General features: G+C 40.0%; 1 protein-coding gene across 1 annotated transcript in view; it reads left to right on the top strand.

Annotated features, from left to right (window-relative positions):
* The window catches only part of LOC119729644 (rab GTPase-binding effector protein 1-like), a 40,646-nt gene extending 25,964 nt beyond the window's left edge, over positions 1-14,682 (top strand). The window contains exons 16-22 of the mRNA XM_038202306.1: positions 883-921; positions 1,396-1,497; positions 3,292-3,481; positions 4,557-4,723; positions 8,830-8,946; positions 10,843-10,953; positions 12,973-14,682. Of these exons, the coding sequence (XP_038058234.1) occupies positions 883-921; positions 1,396-1,497; positions 3,292-3,481; positions 4,557-4,723; positions 8,830-8,946; positions 10,843-10,953; positions 12,973-13,134 (888 nt within the window). The 3' untranslated portion in view covers positions 13,135-14,682. The remainder of the gene's footprint in view (positions 1-882; positions 922-1,395; positions 1,498-3,291; positions 3,482-4,556; positions 4,724-8,829; positions 8,947-10,842; positions 10,954-12,972) is intronic.
* Positions 14,683-16,980: the final 2,298 nt, after the last annotated feature.

The raw sequence follows: 16,980 nt of genomic DNA, 5'->3' as shown, positions 1-16,980 counted from the left end.
TCTCTACGATGCGTCGCAGCTGCGACGCGTCCTGCGATCCATTTCACGAAACACGTCGTAAGTGTAACGCGTCGTAGGTGTATTTATAGCACAACTCGGTGACTGTTTTATGTATTTAGTCAGCGTACAGTAAATACTCGTCTGATATTCAACAAAGAGTCGTCGGATCTCAGCTCGAAATTTGTTAAAACGTAAAACAAAATGGCGGCCGTGCGATGCAATTTTGAAGGAAAACAAACTCTCATTGGACTGTATAGCTACTTTGAAATTTCAATTCTAATATTCCGGTCTAATTCATAATTATTCAATGAATTTTCTATTAACAACTTTTCACACATTGCCTCGGTATGATAATCTCGTTAATGTAATGTTTATGGCATAAAACTGGCTTAGAAATGACTCTTCTTATTTTGCGACGACCACAAGACACGTCTTAACTTGCGACGTGTTTAAAGCCGTTGTCAAGGAACTTACGACGCGTTCAACACATCGCAACTTTCGTGAAATGGAAGATACGACGCGTCGCGAGTTGCGACGTGTTACACGTCGTAACTCGAGTTGCGACGCGTCGCAGTGCTTCGTGAAATCGGGTGCTGGGCTACCAGTACCCCTACACCGACACATGTACTGCACGCTAGCTGCATGCATACATTTGCAAATAGTACAGAACTACTTGTGAGGCACACACGCGTTGTACCAAAATTCAAATGATGGCATTTACCATGCATAGATAGCAGCGTCAAGTTTCGTTTAATTTTTTTTTAATTCAGTTGACTTGCGAAGGAAAAAAAGGTGAGGGTAACACAACAATTGTTTGTTTTGGCCTAATGATGTGATGCAGTGATATTATATAATGGTTTCTCTTTTCTGTTTCCTCTGCAGCAAAAGCTGATGGAATCCAGGGAACAAGTTTATCAGGAGGTGAGATCTTGCCCTTATATCATCTTGACCAGGAGACTGTGTTTAATCTGAAGATTGGCTCATTTGATAATGAATTGAAATTCAACTTTGAACTTTAATTAACAATAACCTCCCCAACTCCATCGAAATCCATCCCCCCATTTGGGGGATTTTGGTAGGTAGGCCATGAGACCCAAGTCCATCAATATCCACCTATAGCAGTGGTGGATTTGTGTTGGATTTTGGCGGATTTGGTCCTAAAGCATTATGTGAAACAGAGTCAGTGATGGATTTTGGCGGACTTGGTTTTCTGAGCAGGGAGTGAGGGTTAAGGAAGAGATTTGACTTTCTCCCCTGGACATTTTGTTTTCAATTTGTGTTCAACAATTTTGTAGACTTGGTTTGAGAGGGAAGAGCTTTTTTGTTTTCTTTCTATATCTTTAAATGTTACTAATCTCTATACTTTGCTTGATAATCTTGGTTCTTTATGTGTAGGTTACCAGACTACAGAGAGAGAACGATAGCTTAAGTGCTAAGAGAACTCTCCATGTGTCTCTTATGTCTGGAGACGATTTCAACTTGCCTTGCCATCCAGATGTAAGTATTTTTTCCTTGCAAACAATCTAGGAATTAAAAATCCTCACTAATTTGTTAAAATAAAAAGAAGTGGAGTTTCGAGTTTGACTAATCAAGATTTCACTGTATGTGAGCATTTATCAGCAGCACAACTTCTTCCTGCATGTCCCTTCTTTAACCCTAACTCCCTATCCTAATTTACTAGCAACCATACCCATCCAGGCAAATTCCAACACCCACATGGGAAATTGTACACACACACTGTTGGACTTAGTTTCTGGAGGTATGCCAAACCCAATGTAAAAGACCATCAGTTTAGGGGTACTGTACCCATTCTAACAGATTTCAATATCACCTGCTGTTGGACTTTGATGGGTTGAGTTCGGTTGGGGTTAATACTGTCTATTGCAGTTGTAGTTAAGAATAATTCGAAACAATTAGAATGCAAATCCCTGTTTTATGTGGACTTACTGTTGTAAGCTACCTAGTCAGGCAACCTCAAGCATTTAAGTACTGTCGCTGGATTCATCTATAGACCGTATTTACGATCGTGTTCCCTGAATCTATTTTATAAATTGTAGACTGTTGAATGGGATGGTGCCAGACTATTTTATGATTGGAGTGCCTTCCAAGTCTCGCTTTCATTTTATTTTATTTTAAGTGTGGCTTAAAACATTAGAGCGTGTTTAATCACAAAATGTAAATCATTCATCGGAGCAGACTGGAATTAATTTGTAATGAAGCTCCAAAAATGAAGAGTTTACCTCGCTTTCAATTAAATATGGCCGACTCTTGAATAAACTCACTAGGAAAGTACTGTCAGCCACTAATAGTATACAAATATTGAATGCTTCGAGTGGTGTAGTAAAACTAGGCTCCCGAGGTGATCCATGGACATTCTACTTCTAAAATAGAATGGTCCATGGATCACCGAGGGAGGCTAGTTTTACTTCACCACGAGATAAAGCATTCAATATTTGTTTTATAACACTTCACCCATAGATTCTGCTTGATTTTAATATTTTACATTATTTAAATCTGAACACAGTTGAAATAAACTTCAATTTCAATACAAAATTGGTGGAAAATGTATTTCTCTCTTAAAAACTAACCCTTCACGAAATGTTTGAACCCAAGTCTGCGGCGCGCTCTCTTTGGAATAATACGCGCAACGCGCACACCAGCATGCATTTGCACACAAATACCGCGCCGTGGAAATAGTACTTTGGTTGCTAATGGTATAGTACTTTGGTTGCTATGCGCATAGTACTTTTGGCCGTGCACAGAAAGATAGCAAAATTAGAAAGTAACACTCGCTCTCGGCCAATCAAGACACAGAATCTGTGGGTGAGGTGTTATAATATTAGTTATCCAGCGAGCGCATGTGGAACACTGACGCGCTACGTTTTCCGTGTTCCATGAGCGCGAGCGTGAACACAAATTTATCTTCAAGCAAACTTGACGCACTAAAAAGATTGAACACGCACGCTTGTACACGAACTTTTTATCAGTTATCCTATAACACGTGCGTGTTAAGTACAGAATGGCGCGCATCTTGGAATAGCGCGAAACGCAGAGTGCGGAATGGCTGTGCTACATTGCAATATGTAGCACAGCTTGTTGCCATGGATCGACCAATCAGGATTGAGGATTCAAGTTTACTTGAAGATAATAATGGTATTTGATGTGCAAAGAATGTGCCATTTTATTGGAGGATTCAGGATTGTTTTGATCAAACATGTCACAAAATACCTTGGGAATTAGGGTTAGAGTAAATATAAATATGGCTTGTACGATCCCTGATTGTCTTGATAGGAGTTACAGGCCCTGTGTTTCAAGTACAGGGAGGACATTGTGACTGTGCGCGTCAATGCTGAGCACATTGAGGAAAAGTTAAGAAACGAGAACAGCTTCCTGAAGGAACAGCTAGAGGCAGAACAACACACCAAGATGACCCTGGAGGATACCTATCAGATGGAGATGGACGAATATAAGGAGGAACTCAGTGAGTTGTCATGGCAACCATAGTCAGGATGAGAATATGATGATGATGATGGTGGTCGTGGTTATGACTTGAGTGATGATTTCTGTTGGTGTTAATAGCGATGTTGTTGATTATAATTGTGGCAAGGCCAATGGAGGCAGGCACAATCAGTTTATTAGGACCAAAACAACAGTAAAGGTTGAAATTGTCCGGAGAGAATTAGTGTAAACCACAGTGTTACTGAGTCCTACGTGATTGAGAGACTCAACACTTCCACTAATTGACAGGTGGCTGACGATTGGGTACATCTCTACAATAGCTAACATTTCTAGGTGATCTACTTTCCTCTGTAATGAAATCCGATCTGTCTAATTTTTGCAGCTGCTTTGGGTGTATATCCAGGTGATTATAGAGCCCCTGCAATTACTTTCCGTTTCATTTAAAGGAAATAATATTTTTAATCAAATTATGTGATGATTTTTTAGATAGGTTTGGTCTTTTTTGTGGGGGGTTATCACAGTATATTGTCAATGTTTTCAATGTTTTGTGTCCATGCTCCGAATCATACGTCAACTTTCAGGAGTATATTTTGTTACATTCTCAAAGTTGGGCAGTTACAATAGTAGCATTCTCAAAAAAGGTGAAAAATGGGTTTTACACCAGACATAGCCTGTGTTTAACATCAGTGCCTCGCAACTACAGTGTTTTTTCCAGTAACTGTGAGATTTTCATTCTAAGCAATTGTTACATCGGTGGTTATGGGCACCGTGCACAAGTACCCCCTCAACTGTAAGAAAGGGAGAGCTTGGAAAGACCAATCGAAGAGACATTCAAACCCATTGCATCACACAAAGATGCTATGGGTTTGTGCGCATTCAGAATAAAATAAGTTGGGCATGTGTCGCGCTGTAAGTACGAACCCGAATGCAAACACAGTGTGTCCCATCCAAGGGACTCTCAAAAGTGGTAAAAAAAAGTGCCCTCCCAATTTATGTTCCTAGTTTCAATCGAGAAACGATGTGATTTTGTTAACTTAACTCCATAAATGTAAAGAAATATGATTGGTTGTGCATAATTATGTTTTCTACTCTGACAGTGCTGTTGAGGAGTCAGAGGGATGACTTTGAGAAGGAGAAGAAGCTACTTGAAGAGACTCAGCAGTCATTGCAGGAATTACAGGAAACCAAGAAGAATATTGAGACCAAGTCCCGAGAGGTCATTGCTGCATTACAAGCACAGGTGGAGGAACTGCAACAAGTGAAGGTAATGAATTCACACAGGAAATACTGACAGAAATGACTGATAAGCTAGGGATGCATCAATCAATCTATGGTTGATGGCCACCAAATTCACTCAATAAACACTGCAGGTAATTGGTTGTAAGCTATTGATGTACCACAACCTATGAGCACAAATTGTGGTTAACCATGGATCAGCTCAACACTCAAACCAACACTCATCACCCATAGATGGACTGGCCTAGTTGGATATCATTATTGGTCATAATGTACAGCAAAGATCCAGGACAGGGAAGTTTTGAATTGATGTCTGACCAATATTTTACCTCGAGACATTTTCACTAAAATAATTGCACAGAGGTGAAATAATCTAAACAAATCAACCAGTAGTCAACCGGTGGTGCTGTCCACACAGTAAACACATCAGCAAATGGAAATGAGAAATGGCAGAGATGAACACGTACCAAATAGCAGAAGTAGGTAAGATGTTGAGGCCTTGTCCAACAAGCAAATATTTCGGTTTGCGATGGTTTTGCTTTGGATAGGTTGGTTATGAAGGATTGATATTTTGTTCTGCTAATGAGCGCAAATGATTGGAGTTGGCTCGTTTGGTTTACGATTGCATTTGTGAGAGAAGTGGTTAGATTTATTTATTGATCTCTTGGTTTCTTGGTTGAGTTTCCTTCTTGCCATGGTAGTTGAAGGGTTTGTGGTTTGAATATAATGAATAAGGTAAGATGGGGTGGGTTATATTCCAATTTATTTATTATACTAATGGCAGAATGATGGATATTTCTCTTTTGAGAGGTTGTGTTGGTCCTGAATAGGACCGTTTGGTTTAGTAGTAAGAGACCGACTAATATTGTCGTTTTCTTTTGATGCCTCTAGTTGGTTGATGGGGTCTTGTGAAGAAACTCAGCAACTGCTGAGCGGTGATGTGATTTTGACCCTCGAAAGTAGCAAGCTGTTCTTGTGCTGAGCGTCTTGTGTTGGTCAGCTGGGCCTCGGTGTAGTGTAGTTGGTGCTGGTATTCCTCAAGTGTAATTCTTGTAAAGAGCAAGGACGTTCTCTTCTGGAGATTGCTCCAGCGATCCTGGAATGAACTCTGATATTTCAGAGATCTGTGTGGACGTGGTGGCCGTAGTTTAACCTCGATATAAGGTGGTGGGGTGTTAGTCTCGATTGACCGGGAAAGGAGCCGTATTTGGCGGGTGATGTGACCCTTGGCAGATGTCAATGTGTTGACGTTTTCTGACAAGAGTTTCACCAGTTTCAATTTTTCCTCGGATAATCTGTGTGAGACCGTGGTTGGTGTGGATTTTGATGTAGACGGGCCAGAGTCTAATTAACAGGATAGAAGGAGTGATTCGTCGTCGCTTGGAATGTTGGTAGGAGACTGTTGTCCGCATGGAATACCGGATGAAGTGGAGCTGGATGGTGATGGAGACGGCTGGCTGGACTTGCTCTTCTTGCTTGTCTTGGACTTGCTAAGCTTCGACATCTTGAGAAGTGATGGTTCGTTGGTTTTCTCTCAGGGTTTGTATGCACGTATTGCGTGCGTGAGATGGCGCATTGAGCCGTGGCGGTAGTGAATGGTACCATATGTGTGTTGTGATTGGTCACTGTATTGTCCAATGGGCGTGTGGGTGCAGTGGCGCGGAAAACCTTGCGAGGGTTTTGGATTCGTAGTGGAATTTCTGGCCAGTAGTGTGTTTGTTTTTAGTTTTAAAAGCCGTATTTTGGTTATTTTCTTTGTCAGAAAATAGTTGAAACTTGTGTAGGCTTTTAGACATTGTTAATCTCTTTCATTTGGTAGTTGTTTGAGTAAGAAACTATCTTCCTACCGTGTGCGGTATTGGAAAAACACGTTGTGTTTCGTTGTTTTGTTTCTTGATTTTGTTAATACGAATGCATATTTATGTGGAGAAGGTACTTTTTCTTTCCCAAATGTGGGTTGTTTATTTTGTTTGTACCATTCAATGTTGAGATTGATTTATAATTTTTTGGGGAGGCCAATACTGTTTTGAACCCTTTGTTTTGGGGTTAAGTTTGTGGGTTTTTGTCTTGTTTTGTGTTGTTTGGTGTAAAATGGGTATAGTTTATCCGTCTGCGGATAATTTGTATGTCCATTTATCAAGTGCTTATGCTTCTGCTAGCATAGCGTTTTTTTGTTGTTATAACAAATATAGATAATGTTTTCCGTATGCGGAAATATGGTTGTTGGTTTTCCGAATTGGGGTGTACATGTGGTGGAACGGTGAGATATTGTGTCTCGTGTGTGGCAGACTGATTGTTACAAGTCTGTGGATGTACTTGAAGTACTGAAAAACAGAGATAGAAGCAACCTGAAGATACCTCGCTTGTTAATCAAGACGGTATTCTCGGGCAGTTTTTGATGGCCATCGACCCACAATACCCCGGGGTGGGGCAAAGAGTATTACATAGAAGTTTGGAAAAGGGATGGCACTATCCCATTCAGTGACACTTCTTCTCTGGTGACTTGTATGGCTTAGTATGGGTTGTAAGCATGACTGAGTCTTTGCCGGTTATGTCCGATTGAAATGTAGAGTGAGCGGACATAAGAGATTAAGTGACTATGATAGGTTGGGTAATCAAATGTGATTAAAGGTGCGAGCAGAGGATTATGTTCGCAAATTCTCTTGTTAGCAATAGCATGCTTTCGTGCCTTGCTGTTGGGCACTCTTCAGTTGCAAATAGGTGATTCAAAAAAAAATCGAAGCTGACTCGCGGAAAAGTTGTGGTTGGGATTGGTTATATTCCAATCATGTATCGTAAGTTTGAAGTGTTGTGGTTACAACCATGTGACTTTAGTTGGTTTCAACTTGTTCCTCTAGTGAGGAGAGCAATTGGGTTCGGTTTGTTTTTCGGAAGAGCCGGAGTAGGTCGGGAGTGGGTTTAACTCTTGATTTTGTTTGGGTAGTTACTCCCGGATATGATTTACGGCTTTTCTGAAGGCAACGAATTATGATTCGGGAAATGTTTCCGCACAGTAGTTTGTTGCCTTGGATTATGTTCCAGTGGTTGTTTATTGCTCGATTTAAGTGACGGTGCGTTATGGTTGGGTTGTATGTCGTGGTGAAGACAGGTGGAGTTTGTTTTGATTTTTCTTCATCCTAAGATTGTATGTGTTAAACCTGTGGGCAAGTTTAAAATTAGTGGCTTCCGGATATTTTCTAGCGTTTCACTAGAATATGATTTTGGTGGTTGAAAGGATGGTTTTTAGAGCGTATGTTACGCATTATTAATGTAAATTGTAGTCTTCACTCGAAATAATTATTGATGCTGCTTACGAGTGATTGCGGTTTGGTTTAGCAGAAGTAGGTACACTGTGTGGCCACTCTCACTCATTTGCATGAACAAGGTTATTGCACATTGCTTAAAAATATGGTGTTCCCGTTGCCTGCCCATGGTGAATATGAATTAATGCATGCACATGATGTGTCCTGTCTTGACTAAGACAGGGACCCCACCTCACTGCTTTACAGAAAATCAACATTATTATTATTATTATTAAGGGAATAAATGTGTGTTCGGGAGGTATTATAGCACTCTGAGTCTGGATGGGTTATAATTACCCTCGGATGCGAAGCCGAGGGTAATTATTTCCCATCCAGATTCCCATTCATAAATACCTTTTCGGTCAAAAAATCAAAACATGCCAAAAACTTGACGTTGTCAACCATTTTGTTCAACAATTTTACTTCATGTTTTACGAAACACCCCTCTGACTATAATATGGAATGCCCCTCCACAACTCGTTACCTTATAAGGACATTGGCGTGCTGTCGCCCGTACTGCGCAATGTCGCGCAAAACGCAGCTGGGCTGGTGTAGTGTGAATTTCGGACCATGAAATACTTATTCACTGGTAGTATTGTGCATGCATACGTGAGAGGAATGTGAACGTTCAATCAATGAAATGTTAAAAGGCACCTGATTTCATGGGAGTCCAAATTTCATGTGACACTGGAAAAGTGTTTAAGACCAGCTAGCCATGTCTTTATCATCCGTTTAAGACCGGCCACGTGACGGGCTCTCGACCAATAGGAATGCTTAAATGGTCTTAGGTATTTCTGATTATTATTTATTAGTATTTGAATGTGCTTTTCAGGGCAAGCTAGAGACAGAGGCCAGGGAGAGCAAGAACAAGCTGCAGTCTCTACAAGTGGAGTTAGATAACAGTGAAGCAGTCCAGAGAGACTTTGTCAGGTTATCACAGTCGCTGCAGGTCAGTAGATGGACTTATTATGGGTGCTATAGACTCTTTGCATAAGTACCCCCTCAATAGGTTACAAAGAGAGAGGTAGGAGGGACTCAAACACAATGCCAATGTATGTCTGCTGCTCACGTGAAGATGCCAGTACATGTTTGTGCACATTCAGTATGAAGTGGATTGTGCATACTTGGCTCTCATAAGCGCTCACAAAGTATCATGTACATGTACTTGTCATGAATGGACTCCATTCACATGTCTGTTCCAAGTATAAAGCGAATGCACTTTCAGAGAAGTTACATTTGAATTACATCTACTTTAATTCAAAATAAGGCAGGTTAACCCTTTCCTTACCATGTGCGACTTATGTCGACAAGAAGAACCCCCCTGCTGGTTCCCATGGGCAACTTTAGTCGACCAGGAAACCACACACAGAACACCCTCAACACAGATATATTCACTACTTTTCAGAAAGGCGGCATTTTGATATGTTTGGCCGTCCATACATCAACCATATACCAGCTGAAAGAGTGTTTTCGGATCGTTCTAATGTAGTTTATTCATAGTGTTGCCATTACAAAAAAATGAGAAAAGTGCTTCAGAAGTATTCACGCACAAATTGAGGTATGGAGTGCCATTTGGTCATGTGGTGAAATGGCTTGCAGTTTGATAATTGGGACCAGATGAACAAAAAGGCATAACTTTCTTATATTCACACATATGGACTTCATTTTTACATCACATACAAGAGTAAGGTTCAAGGAACAAACTTTACACACAACACCTATGATTTAAATCACTCCTTGGCAGTGAAAATCTGGGTTGAAAAAAGTAAGTTTTGGTCTTGTGGTCATTTTGTTCACGCTCTAGTGATTTCCGCATGACTGAGCAAACAGTTTGGTCCTGGGGAGAGCCAAGTCAATAAACAATGTGGTCATGAAAGGGTTAATACATGCAATTCATCGGACAGGTAAAAATTTGAAAGTTTGGGTCAGTTTATAGACTTATAACCCAAATTCTCTGTTCATTATTCCGTGGAAGTTTCCTTCATTGAAAAACTAAGTACCCAATGGAACACTGTCTTTACTTCAACAACTTGGGACATCAAGCCCCCAATCTTACATGAGCTGAGCTGTATAGGGTCAAAAGTCTCTGGTTTCTGGTCTGTGCGCGCATCGCCGTAGCCAAATTAAAAAGGAGGTTTTTTTTCAATGTAAGATGATGTCTCAAAACTGCCAAACTCACTGGTTTGACTGGAATCCTAATGCTGCACAATTTTAATGTGTTTAAGATGGGGTAACGATCAAGTATAAGCTTTATGTGGCCTCTCTGGGCTCCCATATGTTTTGCACTAAATTTAGTCGGGCACCATTTGACTGTGGTCATGTATCTGGAACCTGTAAACGCTTTTTAATTAGTGCTTTATGTAAGGGAGCAGACTAATAACCAGCCTGGCAGCACATGCACGATGTCGATGTTGCTGCATGGTCTGATGTTACTGTTTTCTCTGATTTGTGTCTTGACTATCCAAATTTCCCGAAGAATGTTGGTGTCGGTTGAGATCGTAAGTGGGTGCAGAATTCTCAAGCCTTATGGCCTTACTGAGGTTACCTCAAGCTCTATCCTGAAGGATATTTTTGAGAGTTTTAAGGACATCGAAGCGTCATCTGCAATATCAGCCGACATTTGAAGAAGAAAAAAAGTAGGGGAAAAAAAAAACCGTGTCGCCGCACCACTTACGGGGCAAGCTCCATACCAGAAACCGGAGACCTTTTTTTTTTGGCCTAGTGTTTAATGATGCAAACCAAGGCGTTGGATTTTTTTTGTAGGATTATTGGTAGTAACAGTCGAGGGATAAAATGTATGTCAGAGGAGAAATCATGCATTGATGTTGCTTTGTGTTTGGGCCAGGTCCAGCTAGAGAACATACGACAGAAAGACAATGAAGTACGATGGGCACATGAAGATGATATTGAGCAATGCAAAGGATGTAAAGCAGGATTCAGCTCCAAGAAGAAAAAGGTCAGTTCCTGAAAATCTTTAAACGAAATGGAAATACTCAAATCATTGCTGCATATTCAGAGTTGCAACATGACAGGTCTCAAAATGTGTGTTAAAGCTATAGTCCATCATTTGCAGCCATCAAAAAGTAATTGGCGTATTATTGTTGAAAAACATACTTGGTTGAAAGATAGTGAGTGGTCTAAACTCCCTGTGAAATTAATCTTTCTGGCAAGCTATCATTTTGAAGTAATCAACGAAAGAAGGCCTTTCCAACGGTGCGTCTTAAGACGCACCGTAGGAAAATTTAAATTAGTAGTTCGTTTTGTTATTGGGCGCAGCGCGTGCAAGCATTGGCACGACGCACAGGCGCGCGTGGTTGCTATAATTCGTCGGATCAGTGCGCGACATCGCGTATAGCTGCAATTCAAAACAATTCAAAACATGATTCAGCAACTTTGATTTGAAATTGAGATCCTAGAATGCTGTTTTTCTCGGAATATACAGCTGAAGCTGAACTGAAACTTCATCAGGTTAGTTGTTCAGTAGCCTTCATTAGATTTTGAGCACTTTTGTTGCTACAAAGGAACAAAATGCACAAATTACAAATGATGGACTATACCTTTAAGCATGGATGACTTAAGTAGCAGTGAACAAGGCAGTTAAAAAGCCAATGTTGAATCTCTCAAGATATGGCCCTGGTCTTGCCTGGATCAGTGTGGTAATAATGATTGTCCAGCTTTGATCTCATACAGCATTATTTAGACGTGAATATCTCCTGACCTTTTCACTGTTGTTGATCATGATTGACCATCCACAATAGTTTGTTGGAGGCAGCACATACTGATTCCCAGAAATATAACTGGTCACAGCCACCTTGTCAAATTCTTCTTGCAAGTTTTCTCCCAAGGGTAATGGTGGTGGAACCTCCTTAATTTTGTGGCTTGTTGCCTCGGATCACATTTATCCAAAGTCACACAAAGTTGTTTCCCTTTACTTTTCAGGGTGAGATTTGTCAGGACTTTTCCTGATCTCGGGATTTTTTTGGTCAAATTTTTTTCCCGATTTCAGGATTTTTAAAGATTCCTTTTGAAATCTGGAATTCCTGAGCTTTCTTATTCAAGGTGTTTTTACCTATATATGTTTTTATAGAACAAAAGAAATGGGTATTGTAAGGGATGCCTTGAGGCAGAGTTATAATGACTCGAGTCAATGACTCAAGTCGAGTCCGACTCAAGTCTCAGTTTTTGGTGACTCGATTCGACTTGAGTCCTTGAGGGCAAATGACTTGACTCAACTCGAGTCACTGCGAGCAAATGACTTGACTCGACTCGATTCCCTCATCAGAATGACTCGACTCGAGGAAGGCTAATAAGACTAGAGTCCCAAAAATAAAAGCGAAAAGCGAATAGTTGCAATGACTTACGCCTGTGCCAGTTTTTGTTCACATCAAGTTCGAATGTTCGTGAATAATGTATATACATACGTGGTTTGATCAGTGTCCCCATTAGTTGAATGACGATCAGCTGGCACCCCCTTTATATTTTCATTAAGAGTCAAATGTGGTGTCGCCACATGTAGTACTAGTAGCCCGAATGTAAACTTAAAAAAGCCAAAAAATGACTTTCTCTGGTGTTTATTTATTGTATAGTGTTCAAATATTTGTGACTCGAATTGACTCGTGCTAAATACTTGACTCGACTCAACTCGACTTGGCCTTCCTGACCAAATGACTCGGCTTGACTCGAGTCACAAAAATCAGTGACTTGTTACAACTCTGCCTTGAGGCAAATACAAGCATATACTACCACAGACTATGCATGCACATTGATCTGGGATTCTCACTGACCCTCAAACTCTCTGCCGATTTCGTGGATTATTTATTCTCCCCAGTCTACCCTTTGACTATTTGACTTCAGTTGCATAGGCTTTTCTTCAGTATAATTGTCTGGGCTTTTTAATTATTGCCTTAATATAATTAGCAAGATTTTAAAAGTGTATTTGAAAGACTGTATGTATCCATGGTTGTTTTTTTTTCAGCACCACTGCATGCATTGTGGTAAAGTCTTCTGTCCAGAGTGTCTTAGTCACACAGTGGAGAGTGGTCCACGCAAACGCAAGATGCCAGTATGCAATATCTGCCACACTCTGCTGGTCAATGAGTCAGCGCCGTATTTCAGCAAGGAAGCCCCAGAGTCATAGCAGCAGAGGAGATGGGTAGGTGTAGGCTGCTAGATGTGTGTTACAGGCCCTAGGAAAATCAGTTATTGGAAAGGAAAGATCCTTGATTCCAGCAGTATGGATTGAGAGGGTTATAGATTGTGTGCAGGAATAGCAGATGACGCTGTGTGATTACTGTATAGAGGTCCGTAGGATAATGTGTGTCCAGTATGTGGTTGCAGCTTATTAGCTAGCCTTTAGTCAAGTCCCACGCGCTTATCCGGACACGTGACACACCCCGGATGCTGGCACGTAAAAAGACTAGCACGAGCGGCGAAGCCGCGAGGGCCTTTACCATCTCGTGGAGAACGCTTATGTTTTTCTTTACATTTGTCTACCGATTTGGTAGACAAATTTTCATGCATAATGCATGACATGTTGTGAATGCGTGCGCGTCTTGTTTTTTTTAGAACGCGTGTGGCGCATGCGCCCGAGGGCGCGCGCGTGTCATCACCTCAAAAATGGCTTGTTGGTGGTGATTGGTTCATATATATCGGCATGCATGCATGATTCATTACACATGAAAAAATGAATAATGATTAGCTCCATGAGATGGTAAAGGCGCTCGTGGCTTTGCCACTCCACTGGTCTTTTTTCGTGCCAGAATCTGGGGCACCACGCGTCTTATTAGCAGGAACCGCCTTTCCTATTTGTGGGTATCATGTGCTTGACAGCAGTGGTGGTCTGTCATATCTCTCTACCACTGCTCGGGGTTCTAATGCACACAGTGCAAAGATGAACTCATTCTGCAAATGCATGCTCCACCAAATTTTGAAATAATTTGGTAGGAATCTCGACAATTTACTTCAAAAGTATCCTACACACAGAAACTTATTTTTACCTCATTTGTTTCTCTTAGAAGTCAGCTGTTCTGAATAAACGATCAAAATTTCCAGATTTTTTTTTCCAAAAAAAAAAAAATTATTTTTTTTGTCTTTCACAGCTTTTTGGCTTAAAGTGTATATTTGTTGAGTTTGCCAAGGCAATATTGTCTTCATTATAGTTTTTTTTTAATATTGCGTTATTTCGTCCTTGCTAAAGAGCACGTCTAAAAAAATGTAGGCTTTCCATCTTCTGTAAAATAACATGAATAATTTGAATGTTTAAATTGAATGAATGTCTACATATGAATTCTTGCTTGACTGAATGAAGGAAGCACAGTTGCCCTGATAACCAAATAAAATCACAATACATGTATTTACAAATTGTGTTCTGAAGGCCAGCTGGTGGACATACAGAAAGATTCTTCAGTCCACCATGATTCATTTTTTTTTAACTCCACGGACAAGATTGAGGCCACATACAGACATTCATTTTGAGACTTTAAACCCTTATGTCAGACACCATTGTCTTTGCTGTATAGGCCCAATTCCATGGCTCTGCTTACCGTCAGCGAAACATCCCGGCTTACCGTAGTAGAAACTTTCATGCTTACGGTCAGCGTAATTCACGGGGTAGCGAGGAATTTCAGCTTCTGCGCATGCATACATCCCGTAACTAAGGATTCTGTGCTTACAGGGTTAGCGCATAATTTTTAGAATGCTGATCATAAGCACGGAATGCTCTGCTAGCATGGTTAGCATAGAATGGTGATTGTAAGTGCAGAATTATGTGATTAACAGAACCATTAAATTGGGCCCGGTGTTTATTGTGAGCTAACCAAGCTATTAACATTGGTAGGCATCATGATAAACCATGATGAGCTAAGAAAGAGCTACATATGAACACGAATGACATGGTTCCCATAATGCAATGTTTTAAACATTTGTGTGGTATCATCACGCTATCTGAGGACGTTTTTGTTAAATCAACTGATTGTCCTAGGGCTTTGTTTTAATGTGCAAATATTTCTGTGCTTAATATTGAATCATAACTTGTAAATGTTCTAAGCCTGACATGCCTGAAGGTAAGGGATTGGTCAAATAATTCAAGACATTGTTGCATGAATTTTAAAAAATACAGCTATGGAGATTCCTTTTGCATGTGAGAAAATCAAATTCAAAATTGCAATTAGTAATTTATTTAGAGCATTTTAAGTGGATTCTGTTCTGTTCTGTAGATATTTCATCCGTAGATTATGGAATTGTGAAATTATAATTAAAAGGTGCATGTCACTTAGATTGCTATTAAAGTATCCTAGGTGAATTTGTAGCATATATGTAAATTGGGAGTTGAAAACAGAATTTAATACACAAATGAAAAGAGGTTTTGTTGCACCCTTAAAATTCCAGACAATGTTTGATTTATTTGTAGTCAGGAGGTCCTGTATAAATTATACTTTATTTCTGTAAGGTACCCGTTTCAATTTTCCTTTTGCATCAGTACTTTTGAAGCCAGAAACTTGCATGTCAGCCTTGGTGATGCAATGACTTTCAGCCTATGCCTTTTGTGATTTACCAGTCCTTTACCTTATTGTAGTTTTGGAAACTTCTAGTTACAGACATCAATATTGTACATACTCTAAGCTTTGTTTCACATTGCAAAGACTGTTTATTCAGGATATACATTTATTAAATAAAGACTTAATTTGAAAAATGATGAAAAGACGCTTAGAATTTTATTTACAGGCAAGACGAGGCATTCGGAAACCCTCTGCTTTTTAGAAATAGTAACAAATCATGGTGCAGTTTACATAAGGGAAGAAACCTTCCATTCTTCCTCAGGATAGCTCTCTTGGTCTCGCCCATTGGCCCTCCTATTGGCCCCGCCCATCGGCCCCGCCCATCGGCCCGCCCGTTGGCCTCAGACTTTTGGTCCATCGTATGTGTGCCACTGTTCAAAGTCCAAAGTCACAGGATTTGCACAATTCAAAGACCATGACCAGTGATGACGCTAGATAGGTATGTGATAACCTCCAAAATCTTACATGTCCTAAGTGTTCTTATTAGAACAAGTAGTGTTATGATGACCGTGGTCCGTCAGCAAGTTTGTGGTTACACACCCCCTAAGTCCATGTTATGAAGGAATTGAGTCCTACAAAAATGTAAATTGCACCATGATATTGTCTGCAGTTTAAACTAACAAAGACAGATTCAGTATCTTAACCAGTTTTTATAATCTATATGCTCATCAGAACTTGCTTAATTTAAAGCTGTGCGTATATTGTGTTTTTGTATTTTTGCTTCCTGTAAATAAATAATATAATATAAAGATATTAACAGATATAATGACTTGGTCTACATGTGTATACATTTCAAAGGAGAAGGTCTTACGCATGCTATGTGCATGTTGATTGTAACCAGGTATAATTATTGTACTAAGTTTTGTAGTAAATGTTTGATGCTTAGGACTGTGTTCTCTTAAAATGGGCAAATGATAAGCTGAAAAGCTCTGGTTTAGGCCTTATCAGAATGTACGTATTTTCCTTTAATTCAAATCCTGCAATTGGAATTGTTTAGCCTGCAGCTTTTTACCAAACATTTACTTGAGTCATGCTTCTGAATTGTCATAATCCCTGAGATGGGCAAAGTAAAAGCACTTGAACTTGTTTAACCGACACTTAACTAGCCATGACAACTATTATTAGTATTAAACATAGGACTGATTTCAACTTCAAAGTTGGAAGTATTTTAAGGGAATCAAACATTTGATAGGTATTAAGGAAATGGTATCTCAGTATGAGTGGTGTTGTGATGGAAACAAGGGTAGGAGAAACCTCTCAGCTTCATTGGCACCCCTCCCCAAAAAAAAGATTTTGCAGGAATTTTTCTGTTTCAAATGTCAAAAATCAGGTTGTCTCCCAATAATCTGAGTTGTAATCGAGTACTTTCCAAGTATTGAGCTGTTTCTTGTGAACAACGTGAGAGAAACATCGACAGTAGACAGCAA

This window comes from Patiria miniata, unplaced genomic scaffold, assembly GCF_015706575.1.
Source record: "Patiria miniata isolate m_02_andy unplaced genomic scaffold, ASM1570657v1 HiC_scaffold_1, whole genome shotgun sequence".
Taxonomy (NCBI): Eukaryota; Metazoa; Echinodermata; class Asteroidea; order Valvatida; family Asterinidae; genus Patiria; species Patiria miniata.
Note: the sequence above shows the minus strand (reverse complement) of the source record. Positions and strands in the feature narration are given on the sequence as shown.